At 37.3% G+C, this 15,797-nt stretch overlaps 1 protein-coding gene across 1 annotated transcript in view; it reads right to left on the reverse strand.

Moving 5' to 3' along the window:
- The window catches only part of LOC136831057 (inner centromere protein A-like), a 27,360-nt gene continuing 11,563 nt past the window's right edge, over positions 1 to 15,797 (reverse strand). The window contains exons 4-6 of the mRNA XM_067091002.1: positions 3,371 to 3,607; positions 382 to 675; positions 1 to 132 (exon numbers count right to left, since the gene is read on the reverse strand). Of these exons, the coding sequence (XP_066947103.1) occupies positions 1 to 132; positions 382 to 675; positions 3,371 to 3,607 (663 nt within the window). The remainder of the gene's footprint in view (positions 133 to 381; positions 676 to 3,370; positions 3,608 to 15,797) is intronic.

The following is a 15,797-nucleotide window of genomic DNA, read 5'->3' on the forward strand; positions in this document are numbered from 1 at the left end:
TCACCAGCGCCTCCTCCAGCGTTCAGGGGTTATTTCGTACTCCTTGGCGATAGTCTGGTGGACGACATCCCAATTTTCCTGCTCCTCCGGCGGGAGGGCTTTGTAGGCAATAAGGACCTTCCCTCCAAGGAACTTGCCCAACACCAGGGAGAGTTCGGCTGCACTCAGGGGGCAGGCCTTTAAGACTGTCTCGGCGCTGTCGAGCCACACCTCGGGCTCGGCCTCCGTCCATTTTGGCATGCAGGCAAGAGCCTGGCTGAAGGTACTCATTCCCTGGGTGGCAGGTGGAGGCGAAGGGCCACGCCGTTGCAGCATCGCGAGTTCATGGGCACACTGCTTGTCCCTTTCTTCCCTTTCCGCTTCTTCTCGTTTCTCTTGAGCCTGTCTCTCGGCTTCTCGTTCCTGTCTCTCTGCTTCTTCTCGTCTCTCCTGAGCCTGTCTCTCTGCTTCTTGTTCCCGTCTCGCTGCTTCTTGTTCCTGTCTCTCTGCTTCTCGTTCCTGTCTCTCTGCTTCTCGTTCCTGTCTCTCTGCTTCTCGTCTCTCCTGAGCCTGTCTCTCTGCCTGTATTACGTCCATCCTCTCCTGTACCCAGTCTCTTAGTTCTCTCCCGGAAGGGCCGCGTTCCTTCCCGGAGGACATGAAGAACTTGAAATCCTCGCTCTGCTGAGATCGTGTCTACATTTTGCAGGTGGGAGAGGACGCAAGTAACACACAGAATTAATTTCCCAGCGCTGTGGGAATTTGGAATCTTCCCCAAAAAGGGACGTATGAATGATCTCCCGCCCTGGCACAGCGGGCTACAGCAGGAATTAGGAATGGGAATTCTCCAGTCTCCCAAGTTACCGACGAAGCGGGTTGATTTGGGGACGATAAGGAGCAAATGATTGGTCTCCCAAGGTACCAACAAACGGGCTGATTTGGGATTGGAATATATGGGTCTCCCGAATTACTGACAAAACGGGTTTATTGGGGACGATATTGAAAATGAATTCGGTCTCACCAAATTACCGACGAATGGGCTTATTGGGGACTAGAATGGACTATATAGGCTCCCTAGAATTCCCGCACAGACCCGGTCTGATTAGCGAGAGCGCTAGTTTTACTGACTTATGGGAGAAGTGGTATTCTCAATGGCAATTAGGTGGGTGGTAATCCCAAATTCATAACAGATAAGCAACACACACAGCCGCAGTAAAAGCACAAAGCAAAACACAACAAAAAAAAAACAGAACAATACAGAACATATAATGTCAGACCCCCAATAATGCAAAACAGTTTGGTGGAGCGAGCCAAGGGAGAGCGAAGAAAATCAAACAAACAAATTTTTACACATTTCCTAACTGGGCTACGAATGTCGTTCAAGGTCGTTTCCCTTCCCGTTCTGTTTATCTCCTAGGCCACTGGGCTAGCTGTCTGTGACGAATGAATGAACGAAGTTAATGTTGGTAAACAGACCCGGGACTTCCCCGAACTGAGGGAACGAGACAACGGTTGTTGACCTTTTAAGTCCTTTGCGTTAGCCTAGCATGATATACGATTTCGCCCTATTTCTAAACGAGAGAGAGAGTAAAATGAGTCAGCGATGCTAGTCTGACTTTCGAACACGTGTTTGCAGTCGATTTCTCGCGCCTATTTAAGGATTCGGTTTCGAAATCACAGGTTTTCACAGGAGGAATACGCGCACTATTCCTTTAATGGGTTAGCATCTAAATAACCTACTTGAATGGCATGCAAGCTGCGTGCAAAAGCTTTCAAGAGCTAAATTTCGGTGATCCTCTCTCTCGTTTTCCTCTGACATGCGCCCTACTATAAAAAAAAATTCCTAGGTTTAGTCAAGTTTGCTAAAGTGTCCGACGCTAAATAAACACAGTTTACTAACGCAGAATTTCCTAGGCCTGTTGCGCTGGCTTTTCAAAGGTTCGTAATCTGTCTCGTATCCAGCTTAGCTGAGCTAATTGCTAATTTCACAAATTGCAACACAAACAACAAAGGGGGAGAGGGGGGATGCAATCGTTTTGAGAATCGCTGGCCAAGGTCACCATTATTATATGTTTCCTGGTGCAGGTAATTCTTAAGTCTCCATATTCAGTACTTTACTCTACAATGGCCTTGAAAGATAACCAGGAACATATAAAACAAGAAAATAAAAGGAGTTATACAGGAGCTGAGGGTTCGTTATCAAAGGGAAGTGCGTGAAACACGTAGATACAAAAATAGGTATATTTACATGACAAACAAGATCAAAAGGGAAATTGAACTGAAACACGTTAAATTGCTGCTGCAGAAGTCCTCCCAAAAGGGGAGGGAGGGGGGGAAGCTTTGGAATGCCAGGAACACGGACCAAGGAGAATTCTGCTACGATCGTCCTTCTGAAACGATATGAGGACCTAGGTTACAATCTAAGGCTGGAATTTGGGGAATGAGCAAGAAGGCAGTGAACATGTGGGCCGGGATAGAACCAAGAAGCTCAGGGAATACCAAGTTATAGGCCCAGAAGTTTAATAAATGCACAAGGGCGAACATAACGTGACTAAGCAACTCTTTCTAGGTACTTTACCAAGTCGTAGGGGCATAAGGCTGATGTCGGCGTTCAGCGTCGTCTTCTGCCAGGGTTCACGTGTGTGCATCGACAAAGGCCTCCCTCACCAAGGAACTGCTTTCAAGTCGTAGGTCGGGTGAGGAAAAGTGCGCCCTTGTGATGGTGAAAGGCTGCAGTTGAGTTTCCGCTCACTTTGGGATTTGCAAATCCCCACTTGCACTGGATGCTGACCACGTGGTTGGGGTACAAAGCAGAGGGCAGCTACTCCACGTGGCGTCGAGGGAAACAAGGGGGTTAGGGAGGCGAGGTCTGCACTCATGACCTCCTTCTTTCCACTACTGGGCTGTGTGTGAGAGCGAGCTTCTCTCGCCCTGACCTTTTATTGCTTCTGGACGGGTGTAGGGGGGCGATGGCCTGACCGGGTCATGCATCTGTACCAAAGAAAAAGGCGCCAGCCAGTTACTGCCCTTGGCAAAGGATTATTTCTTTTGAGCGTCTCTCAGAGTCCCGAATGTACTGCTTCGAACTTACCCGAACCAGAATTCACTACTGCAGGTTCAAATAGACAAAGGCCTATCTATCGCCAAGCAAAGCAGAAAGGCGGGCGCTTTTATAGCATATTTTGGTGCAATCTTTAATAATATATATATATATATATATATATATATATATATATATATATATATATATATATATATATATATATATATATATATATATATATATATATATATATATATATATATATATATATATATATATATATATATATATATATATATATATATATATATATATATATATATATATATATATATATATATATTATACCCACACAAGATTCTCATGGTGTGATGGTGTGATCAGAGAGGAACCAAGTTCGGATTCGGACAAGAAGCTGATGGACAAACTCCGTTGAAAATCCACTGTGCCTCTGCTGACCTCAATATCTGGTAGCTGTTGACTGTGATCAGTCATATCCTGGATGAAAATGGTCTTTGATGTTTGCAGTCTCATCCCAAATGGCCTGGAGATTACCGGACATCTACTGCCTTCTGAGGCCACTCTCTCCAACAGGAAATGATTCATGGAGCATTACATACTTAAATGCATACATACATACATATATATATATATATATATATATATATATATATATATATATATATATATATATATATATATATATATATATATATATATATATATATATATATATATATATATATATATATATATATATATATATATATATATATATATATATATATATATATATATATATATATATATATATATATATATATATATATATATATATATATATATATATATATATCAGCTGAACTGGGAAAGTTGAAATTGAAACGACAGAGTGCCAAGTACTTTCGTGTATTTTAACACATCTTCCGGGTACTTTGTGCCCCAAAGATGAGTTAAAATACACGAAGGTACTTGGCACTCTGTCGTTTCAGTTTCAACTTTCTTAGTGGATTCAGCTAATAAACAAAATCACGCGCTTACTTTTGTGTTTTCTTAGTGTATATGCTCGTATGTACCATGAATTTCCACGGGCTAGAGCCTTATACTCATTTGTGTTTGGATCAGGTACTCTGTTTATAAATTTGTTTATCCCTTTTCATACATATCGACTAACTTCTTGAAATGAAAACATCTTACATGTATATATTACTTTTGAAATGAATGGATTAAGGCTATGTATGCCTAGGATGATAATCGTATTCTTGCAAAAGCTTTCCTTTATAAAGCTAGACTCAATGATGTTTCTTTCCAGTGCTTTATTGGAAAAAACTATCTTTTTTGCCCCCTGTCCAGTTGATAAATAGAATGTCTTCACTAACAGGTAAAAAAATTCCACTGTTCGCCTATTCATTTCTTACACATGTTGTATGCTGCTCTGTCCTCTTTTCCAGTGTTTTTGGAATACACAGCCTAAAATACTGTTAATCCTAAGAAGCCCGAGGACCACAAACGCCAATCACGAATGTGTGTTTAGCCTATCGAGCAAACCTCCACAGAATATGAAGTGGGCTTTAAATAAGGGCAACGGGTTAAATTTCGCTCTGTCAACTGATACTACGAACAGCGTGGAAATTGCCAAAGGGCTGTGCAATCTGGAAAAGTATAGTGACCTTACCAGTGAAGATGTGAACATATATGGGAAAGGGTTATGGAAATGTGAAAAAGCCAGGCACCCCTAATGTCCCTGAAAGATTCTTGGCTGTCATCGATGAACTGAAAAATGACAAAAATATATACTTCATGAAAGCTGACAAATGTGGTGTGCTAGTGATTTTAAATAAAAAAAAAGATAAATCAAAATCCTATGGACACTGAACAGTAATTTAATATTAAAGTTGAAGAGCCATTAAGAGAAAATGAAAACCTAATAAATAGAACTGTTTGTGACTCTCCATCGCTGCCGTGAATGTATGGAGCAATAAAGCTCACAAAACAAATCTTCCCGCTAGGCCAACTATTAGCTCAGTTGGCTCCTCATCTTACAGTCAAGCGAAGTACCTGGTGGATATTCTTAACCCATTGGTTGGTACCAAATTTGATGTTAATATAAGGAATGATGTTGACTTGATAAATAAACTCAATCGTGTATAAATTAATGGTGAATGCAAGGTCGTGAGTTCTGATGTGGTATCATTGTTCACAAAGGCATCTATTCACGATCCGCTGGAGTTTTTATCGGATATATTAGAGAACAGGCAGCTGGATATGCCATTTCTCAAGAGCACTCTAATGAGCAGATATATTATGAGTATAAGAATGAAAATTTGAATTCAGTGGGAAATTTTATTCTAAACCATTGTTATGGCTATGGGCAAACCTTTATCTCTACTATTGAGTAATCTGTAAATCGAATTTTTCGAAAGCAGAATATTAAACAAAATCGTTTCAACCATATATAATTTATATATGGCCAGGGAACAAAAATGTGAACAACTTCTTTGACAACTGAAATGAATTAGTACCATTAATTGAATTCACTATGGAAATGGAAAAGGATGGTTGCCTACCTTAATGGATTGCCTGTTACATATAACTAGCAATGGGTTTAAAGACAGTGCTTACAGAAAGCCTACCAATATTTCTGCCTATGTCCATTTTTATTCTGGTTAAAGCAACAAAGTTCAGAAATCAGTGTTCACATTTACGTTTTAAAGAGCACTATGTATATGTAGCCCTGACCATATTGATGATGAAATAGACAAGATTGGGAATCAGGCAAGAAACAGAAGTATTCTGACTGTTAGGCAACGCATTAGGATAGACAAATGAGACTACTGTATCAGATCAAAAAGAAACTTGCAACACAAAACACCTGCTTGTGCTACCATATAATACTAATTTCAAAGATATCCACGATCTACTTATGAATTTTGGAGTTAATGTAGCATTTAAGAAGAATAGAATAATAAAACACTTACCTGTAAGTAACTCTCTTGACAATATTCAACGATGCGACTATCAAATTCCATGTAAGTCTTGTGTCAACTTTAAATTGGTCAAACAGGTAAAACACTGGAAAAGGGAACAGAACAGCACGAAAAATATGTAAGAAATGAACTGGTGAACAGTGGAATTTTTGTGCCTGTTAGTGACAACAATCATAGAATCAACTGGATGTGGGCAAAAAAGATCACTTATTCTAATAATGCACCGGAAAGACACATCACTGAGTGTAGCTTTATAAAAGAAAGCTTTTGTAAGAATATGAATATCAGGCAAGGCATGTATAAACTTGATCCATTCATTTTAATATATATATATATATATATATATATATATATATATATATATATATATATATATATATATATATATATATATATATATATATATACATATACACACACACATACATACATACATACAATTTTTATGTAAAAGTTTAAATTTTACGAAAGGTAGTAGATTTATATGGGAGAAAGGGCAATCAAATTTGTAAAGAGAGTGGCTGACGCAATCACATATGAGTGTCTGGCTCCACCCCCTGCCAAATGCATAGAGGGTATTTATCTAGTGATGCTATCTGTATAGAAGTGCTACGTAGTTCGGTGGTCTTCCACCAGGGCGGCGCTGCAGTGCCTTGCAGCCATGTTTAAAGGTCTGGTAACAGCGCAAATTGAACAGGGGCTTAGTGCAATTGTGAGTTTTTTTATCCTGAGTGTTTAATGAGTAAGTGTTTAGTGAATGATTAGTGAGTATTTAGGGCTTAGTGAATGTTTAGTGAGTAAGTGTTTAGTGAATGTTTATGGGTAAGTGTTTAGTGAATGTTTAGTGTTCAGGGTTTACAGAATGTTTTGTGGATGTTAGTGAGTGGTTAGTGTGTAAGTATTCAATGAATGTATAGTGAGTGTTTAGGGCTTAGTGAATGTTAGTGTTTAGTGAATGCTTAGTGTGTTAAGTATTCAGTGATTGTTTAGTGAGTGTTTAGGGTTTAGTGAATGTTTTGTGAATGTTAGTGTTTAGTGAATGTTTAATGAGTGTTTAAGGTTTAATGAATGATTAGTGTGTAAGTGTTTAGTGAGTTTTAAGGGTTTAGTGAGTGTTAGTGTTTAGTGAATGTTTAGTGTGTAAGTATTCAGTGAATGTTCAGTGTGTAAGTATTCAGTGTATGTTTAGTGAATGTTCAGTGTGTAAGTGTTCAGTGTATGTTTAGTGAATGTTTAGTGTATAGTGAGTATTTAGTGAATATTTAGTGTATAGTGAGTGCTTAGTGACTGTTTAGTGAGTGTTTAGTGTTAAATGAATGTTTAGGATTAAGTGAGTGTTTAGTAAATGTTTACTGAGTGTTTAGGGTACAGTGAGTATTTAGTGAGTGTTTAGTGTTATTGAGTGAGAATGTATATTAAGTGTGAGTGTTTAGTGAGCGTGAGTGTATAGTAAGTGTGTGTGTTTAGTGAGTGTGAGTGCATAGTAAGTGTGAGTGTTTCGTGAGTGTAAGTGTATTGTGAATGCTAGTGTTTAGTGATTGTACATTACTGTTTAATTAGTGTTTAGTGACTGTATGCAAAGACAGTCCTGTAATTTAAAGGGACCATTTATGCTAAACATTGCTTAGATCAAAGAGCAGATGCTTAGGCCTTGACAGCAATGGTTGGAGTGCTTAGGCCAACCTATTTTTGTAAGGTAATTTTTCTCCGTCCAACCTGTTTTTGTAAGGTAATTTTTCTCTGTGAAGTTGGGCCAAGTAATAATAATAATAATAATAATAATAATAATAATAATAATAATAATAATAATAATAATAATAATAATAATAATCTTAAAAAGAAAATGATAATAGTAAAAAGAATAATAGTAATAAAGTCTAGTACAATGAGCTGGACCGAGACCTTCCAATATGGCCGCCCGAGGTCACACACTCGGCAGGGAGATCGCCACTCCAAGTTATTGACGTTCTATGGGCAAATATCATGTGTGGATTTTCTGTTTCCAGCGGCCTGTAAGTTTGTTTGTACTGTCCCTCTAGTGTATATAATGTGAATTTCTACCACTACGTATCAACCCTTCGTCAGTGGCTTAAAAACATAGCCGAATCTGGTCAGGGACTGCACCTAATCTATATTTATTATATATGTACATACGTATATTATTATAATTTCCCAAGAATCCCATCCACCAATGCTTCATTTAATGCTTGAAATACAACCGTGCATTTTGGTTACTGCCTGACAGGGAAGGGCGAAAAGGAATTAGGCCCCTCCCTTAATCTTAATATTTTAATCCTCTTTCAACTTTCTCTTCTGGGACATATGACCGCGGAGGTCTTTTGTTTACAGTCACGACTGAGCCGAGAAGATTAAGAAGAAGGACAGCTGGGCCTTGCACCTGGCATTTGAGTCATAGGTGAAAGCCAAACCCCCTCTACCTGGAGGTATTCTCCTGCCCTTGACCAACGTTATATAATGACAGACCGAGGAAACAACGAGTGACGCTCTACAGGAAGCGGGAGGCGCACTACTGGACGCGAGAGAGACACTGTAGGATTGCGAGGGGGGCCGGTGGGGGGGGGACACATCGCTAGCAAGACACGTGGTCCTCATCTTGTAGGGACCCTTAGTAATTTTAACAGTGAAAACCCAGCCTTTCCTCCGCCGTCATTTCTTGCTGAAGCCACCTCTCCAAAACGGTAAAGTGATCTGTTGCAAAAGTCCTTCCGTGTCAGTCACACTGTTCCATTTCTTGAATTATTTCCATTTGTAAGTGCCGGTATTCCCATATCCACCTTGCCTTGTTAGACCAGTGTTACGTAAATGCCTGTGTTTGATTAATTACATAAAATCGTATGTTCAAGGCTTCGTGGCACCCTCTGTGCTTGCCTTGTCCTATGTATATTTTATTGCGTCCTTACTGGCTTTTAATTCGTGAACCTCTCTTTTACTGAGGGTCTGGTAGCAGTGGAAATCTCTCTTGACTGTGCCTTGTGTCAGCCTCGTCAGTCGTTACACCGACGGATGTAATTTCAAGTTTTCCCAGTTATAATTAACCTCAGGCCTTGCATGCCTGATTAGTCGATTTCATCTTCTGATATTTCATTTCATGTAAATACACGTAATTTTAAATTTACCCTAACGTGTTTACTTACAAATACATCGTGAGTAGAGCCCTCAGCTCAGATAGAATCCCCCATTTTTCCTTGTTTTTTTATGATTTCCTGGACCCATAGTAGTCAGAGTTAAAGCCAAAATAGAGGTAAGTAACGAAATAATTAATTTAGAGTCTATAACTGGCTCATAGTAAGCATTTCCCCAGGTCAAATCATATATATATATATATATATATATATATATATATATATATATATATATATATATTATATGCATATATAAATATATATTATATATATATATATATATATATATATATATATATATATATATATATATATATATATATATATATATATATATTATATATATATAATGTATGTATGCATATATGAATGTATGTATGTGTTAAGATTTTATATGGTCAATAAACACATGCAACGATTATAGTTGTCTAATTTTAAAAAGTTTTAAAAGAAGATTTTCAGGAGAGTTCACAAAATAACCTCGTCAAAGTAAACCAGAAAGATTAAATTGGCCATTTCATAGTATGGACGCTTCAGATACAAGAGAGACCGTATTATTGCATTGCTGAAATTCCTTTTTTCAGTAAAATCAAATGAAATGGATCGTCCTACTTGAAACCAAATTAAAAGTATTATGCAGTAAGGCATATAAAATATGAATAGCTATAAACCTACAGCCATGTAATTAATCTTAAAAATCAGACGACAAATGACTCTTTAGAGTAACATTGAGTCATTCTTCAAGCAATGATCGCTGGCGTCAGTGCCACCGCCAATAAGACCGTCCACTCGGTCACAGTAAAGAAATGAAAACGCGTTCTGGGGTGGGACATTCGTTTCTTTCGCTGGCCGGTCGGGGGTTTTCTCTTGATACGGAAATAGTGCTTTATCCAAATACGAAATATACTCAGGTACCTGAAACTGGAAGATATGCTTCGTTCAAAACTAACAAACTAACTATCTCTCTCTCTCTCTCTCCATATTGCGCAGTATACATACAAATATCTGAAAAAGTGTTATTGAGTAAGTAGTTGGATATTGTTTTAATAATGAGGCATTTGAGTGGCAGTGATGCCACTTGACCCAATATTTCGTTAGTCACTGAGAACACTTGAAGCATTTTGCGGCGAGCAGTCTTCATTATTCTCCAGATAATCTGCCCTGATGATGCTTAGTAGTTTTATGAATATTCATATGCAAATGCTTCCATAAGCACCGAATTGTGAAGGCCAATTTGCAATATCAAGGGCAATTATTTTAATACCTTTGCGTTAGGATTTTGAACGACAAAAGTTATCATATATAGCTCTTGTAAATAGATTTCACGAGACTTATTTCATTTTTCAGAATCAACAAACTGCTTTCAGAAAAGAAGTGAGTGAAATACAGGAAAAATTATTGTTCGTATAAAGAGAGACCAGTTTAGTTCTTCTATCCGTCTTCCTGTGATTCTTGCGGAAAAGTATGAACAAGGAAAAGCTATCGGTTTAATGCATGTTGTAGAGTAAGTCTATTAATCTTGCTATTATTTTATGAAATTTGCCGTTCTGTAATAGTAAATCGGTGCCCAATCAACCGAAATGAACAAGGTCCATATATGTATGTCTCCCTCTGTCTGCCTCTCTTTCCACTTACACACACATATGTGTGTGTGTGCGTGTATCTTGCTTGTGCTTGCACATAACCGAAGAATCCTGGTAATTACCTCCTCTGCTCATTGTGCTTAATAGACCTCGCATAGTTTATAATTGCATCTGAAGTATCAGATTTAAGTAACGTGGCTGTATATGCATTGAATAAAATAATATCATCCCTTTGAAATAATTTCTTATTCCTTCTTTGAACCCACAAGGCAATGTTCTCTCTCTCTCTCTCCCCCCCTATTTTCTCTTCCTTGAACCGTAAATGAAATGGCCTGTCATTTTTCTTTTCCTCGCTTGCTGGCTGTCAGTCACTTAGTGGGAGGTTAATTTATCTCCCCAGGACTTGAAGGGGCTTGGCCGAGCGTCACGAAGTTCCTCACGCATGCAGTTCCCTCTCGTTCTTTGAAGCTTTGAAAACGGTGCTTTTTGGATTCTTTGTTTGTTGCTGTTGACGTATGTTTCAAGTCGTGGATTCTTTGTATCCTTGGAGAATCACTGGCACGTACTACTGCACTGTTTGTGGTAAATTACTGCTGAACTCAAAAAAGTACTATATTATATAAATAACATAAACAATCATTACTATTTTCTCATTGACGTGAGTACTTTAGAATCGTTTTTCATAAAAATATTTTGTGCAGTAGCTTATGGTAAAAACTTGCTGCCTTTCCTCAATTACAATAGGTACAGAATTATTTTATCAGATTTATTTTTAATAAATGCTTGATTTTGGTCATTTACCATTTGAAACTTCGACCTAATTCAAATCTAAGGAACATGAAATTTATTGGGAAGTTGCACTAGATCCGAGTCCGGTTATGGAGTTTTTGAAATTTATTAGAAAAGTTAACGAGAGTGAGATTCGAGCACATCACTTCCTGGAACTGGCTGCAAAGGCTCACCAGATCCAGTCCAGTTTTCGGAGATGAGCAATTCCAGAATAAGGTAGGCATTTTCATGAAACCAACTGGAAAAGTTTGCTAGACCCCAGTTCCATTTCTCATGCAATTTTCTGCACTGATCGAACAGATCCAGGCCCAAGCAAGGATTTTCATGAAACTTAATATGTGCTCAAGAACTGAGAGTTCAGTGAGTGTCATTACTTTCGACTGACATTGCTTTCAACTCAAAACAAAAAAGAGCCTTACAACGCAAAAAATTGCTTGTATTACCATATAACAAAAAATATGAAAAATATCCCCCAACTTCTTAAGAATTTTGGTGTTAATGTCACATTTTTAAGAACAATATAACAATGCAACGTAATCGTAAAGGACTCTCCCGACAATACTAATGGATGTTTATATAAAACTCCATGTAAATCTTGTGACAACTTTTATATTGGTCAAACGGGTAAAGTACTGGAAAAGACAATAGAATAGAATAAAAAATGTATGAGATATGCACAGGTGAACAGAGGAATTTTTTTACCTGGGAAGGGGCAAAAAAGATAGAGTATTTTGATATACACTGGAAGGGAATATAATTGAATCTAACTTTATAAAAGAAAGTGATGGCCATGATGTAAATATCAGTCAAGGCATGTATAAGCTTGATCTTATAATTTCAAAAGAAATTTGTGAAATGTTTAAATCTTAAGGAAGGCAGTAGAGATGTATGGAAAAAGGATGAATGATCATGTCTCTATATCTGCCAATATTGTCCGTTGAGAGAATATTGCGATTTCCACCACTAGCCCTAAGGAGTTTTGAAGCCACTCCTCCTTTGATGCCTGTCAGTGGTGGATCAGTAGTTTCATAAGGTTGTGTATATGCGTCATTAATGTCTCTGTAGTATATATATTGTGATTTCTAACACTATTTGGGCTTGGGAATGAAGTCAAAACCCCGCCCCTCCTTTTTTTTCATCTGTTCTGTGGTAACGTGCGATTAACAAATCATGTGTTAAAGTGATTATAATCATATATATATATATATATATATATATATATATATATATATATATATATATATATATATATATATATATATATATATATATATATATATATATAAGAAGGCACTAAAGCAGACGGCTTGGTAGATGGTTTTCCTGTATTCATCACGGCCTACGTTTCGAGATCCTTGTCTCATCCTCAAGGCTAAAAATACAAAGTAAAATATACAAATACAGCAAGAAGATTTAGGATATATATACAAATAAAATATGTTAAAGTAAAACATCAGTAAAAAGGTAAACCTAAAATAAAATTGTTAAAAAAAAAAAAAAAAGAAATAGAAAATTTTAACTAGCAGACCTTGTTCCTCGAAGTTCAGTTGCTGTATGAAAAGCAATAAACATAAGGTGGGGTGTGGTTTAAGCTATATACAGGGGCGTGGACAAAGAATGATTGTTCAAAGAGGGAACAAGCTTCTTGATCGCTAACGATTCAAGAATAGGAAGGTGGTGTTCGTGTTGACTGGTTAGTATAATCTTAAGATCATTATAGTTTATTTTACTTTTGCATAGTTTTATGTGGTTTCTAATATTTGATGTTTCGGGATTAGACAACTTGCACCCAGTGCGAAAGCTAATGCCAATGTGTGGGTCACATCTGACCTTAAGCAGTCGGCGTGTGTTTCCCACGTATGTATGACAATGGCATTGACAGCAAGTAAATAAATAAACAACACCGGACTGCATTAAAGGGGGCAGTTTTTCTTTGTGACGAAACATACCGCCAATAGTTCTTGGGTTCTTAAATATGAGCTTCACGTCAACTGCAGGAAAATAATTCGTTAAAATCCTTTTTAGATCGGGTAGGAAAGAGGTGTCATGCGTGAACGGAAAACTTGTATAATATGTTAATTTATGTGCCAAGTGTGTGGTAGCAGGAGGGTGAAAGGACTTATCCAATGTTTTCTTAACATACTTTAAAAATAAATTGGATGGATAGGAGTTGGATTTAAAATAATCATAGAGAAAACCTATTTACTTGTGAAAAAGATGCCAGTCGGATGTAAGTGTTATGGCCCTGTGGAGGAGAGTGGACAGGGAATTCAATTTAAAATTATAAAAGCACAAACTGTAAAAATTCTGCCCAAGACCAGTAAAGGTTTTCTTGCAGAACACACCAGTATGAAATCTCTTGTCCTCACGGATGACGATGGTGTCTAAAAAGGACAATTGGTTATTATTTTCTAATTCATAAGTAAATTTAATGTTATTATGTAGTGAATTAGCATACTGCAAAAACTGGTCACAGTGGTGACGTTCTTTAAAAAGGACAAAAGTGTCGTCAACATAACGGCGATAAAATAATGGCTTGAAAACAGAGGGACAGCTGTCCAGCAGCTCTCTCTCGAATTTGTGCATAAAAATATCAGCAAAAATGCAGCTTAATGGATTACCCATTCCTACACCTTCCACTTGCATGTAAACTTCATCATTAAACACAAAGGCCGTGTCCCGCACCGCCAACTCCAATAGCTCTTTAAAATCTAAGCGGTTAAAACCGTGGTACACATTGTCCTGATCATTAAAAATAGTATCCAAAATATAATCGATAGTTTCCTCCGCTGGTATATTAGTGAACAGTGACTCGATATGAAAACTGGCCATGACCAAATCGGAATGTTGACATAAAATATTATTTTTAAATTCTAAGGAACTGTTAACAGTAAATTCATTTTTGAAAGAGTTTTCCGAGAGAGGGACTATGTATTTTGCAATTTTGTAGTTGGGTGTAGTATGTGAAGAAAGGATTGGCCTCATAGGTACGTTCTCTTTATGTGTCTTGGGGAGGCCACACATGATACCATAAGATGATCCAGTGACGAAAAGCTCATCATAAGTAGTTTGAGTAATAACCTGTTTATTTTTTAAAGATCTCAAAAAACGGTTAATTTTGTCCTCTCTTAAAAATAAGTTTAAAGTCTTTGTTACCAATTTTTTGAAATTTAGAATCATCGGTGAGTATATTCTGCATTTTTTGGAGATAATCAACTCTATTCAAAATAACTGTACCATTACCTTTATCTGGTTTGGAAAATATTAAGTTATTGTTTTTTCTCAATTTCTGAAGGGTATTTAGATCATCTTTGTTAAAGAAAGGGGCCCATCTAGTTTTCTGTTTGTGGTAATTAGTATGTGCGAAAGCAGACAGTTCAGTTTGGAATTTTGATAGGTTAGCATTTAAAGGCAAGTTCTTCAGTTTGGTCAAAAGTACTTCGAGGGGCAAATAGTACTCATAGTAAGAGGGTTTGTAGTTGGGTAAACAGAAATCCAGCCCAAAAGATAAAAGAAATTCTTCTTTCTTAGTTAAGTTATAGTCAGAGAAGTTGAAAACCACCTTGTTACCTTTACCAGAAAAATTCGGTTTGAAGACTCCTAGTTTCTTAAGTTTGTTGTTATGGGTTATGGGTGTTTTGTACCTTTTCAATATAGCCATTTAAGTCTTTAGATAACAACTAGTTAAAAATGATTAAATCAATAAGTGTGAGTCGGTTATGGATATCATTATACAAAAGTTGTATAGGTTTGACATGTTTAGAAATAAGCTTTTCTTTGGTACAGATTTCAACAGACAATAATGCAGAAGTGGAATCATGATAGAATTTAGTATTATATAACGAACGTCTATATAATTTAAATTTAACAAAGTTGGGTGTGACCTGATTGAGCTGGCAATATTGCAAGAATTCGAGGTCGAGTTTTGCTTTACACCACTTCTTCAAAGTAATCTCCAATTTACGACACGTCAGTAGTAGAAGGCGGTCGTATCTGCGCTGGATCAGGTCGCGGAAATGCAAAATACCACTGGACCTGAGGCGGACGAGGAATACTATTTTTAATGATCAGGACAATGTGTACCACGGTTTTAACCGCTTAGATTTTAAAGAGCTATTGGAGTTGGCGGTGCGGGACACAGCCTTTGTGTTTAATGATGAAGTTTACATGCAAGTGGAAGGTGTAGGAATGGGTAATCCATTAAGCTGCATTTTTGCTGATATTTTTATGCACAAATTCGAGAGAGAGCTGCTGGACAGCTGTCCCTCTGTTT

The sequence above is a fragment of the Macrobrachium rosenbergii genome, chromosome 48 (assembly GCF_040412425.1).
Source record: "Macrobrachium rosenbergii isolate ZJJX-2024 chromosome 48, ASM4041242v1, whole genome shotgun sequence".
NCBI lineage: Eukaryota > Metazoa > Arthropoda > Malacostraca > Decapoda > Palaemonidae > Macrobrachium > Macrobrachium rosenbergii.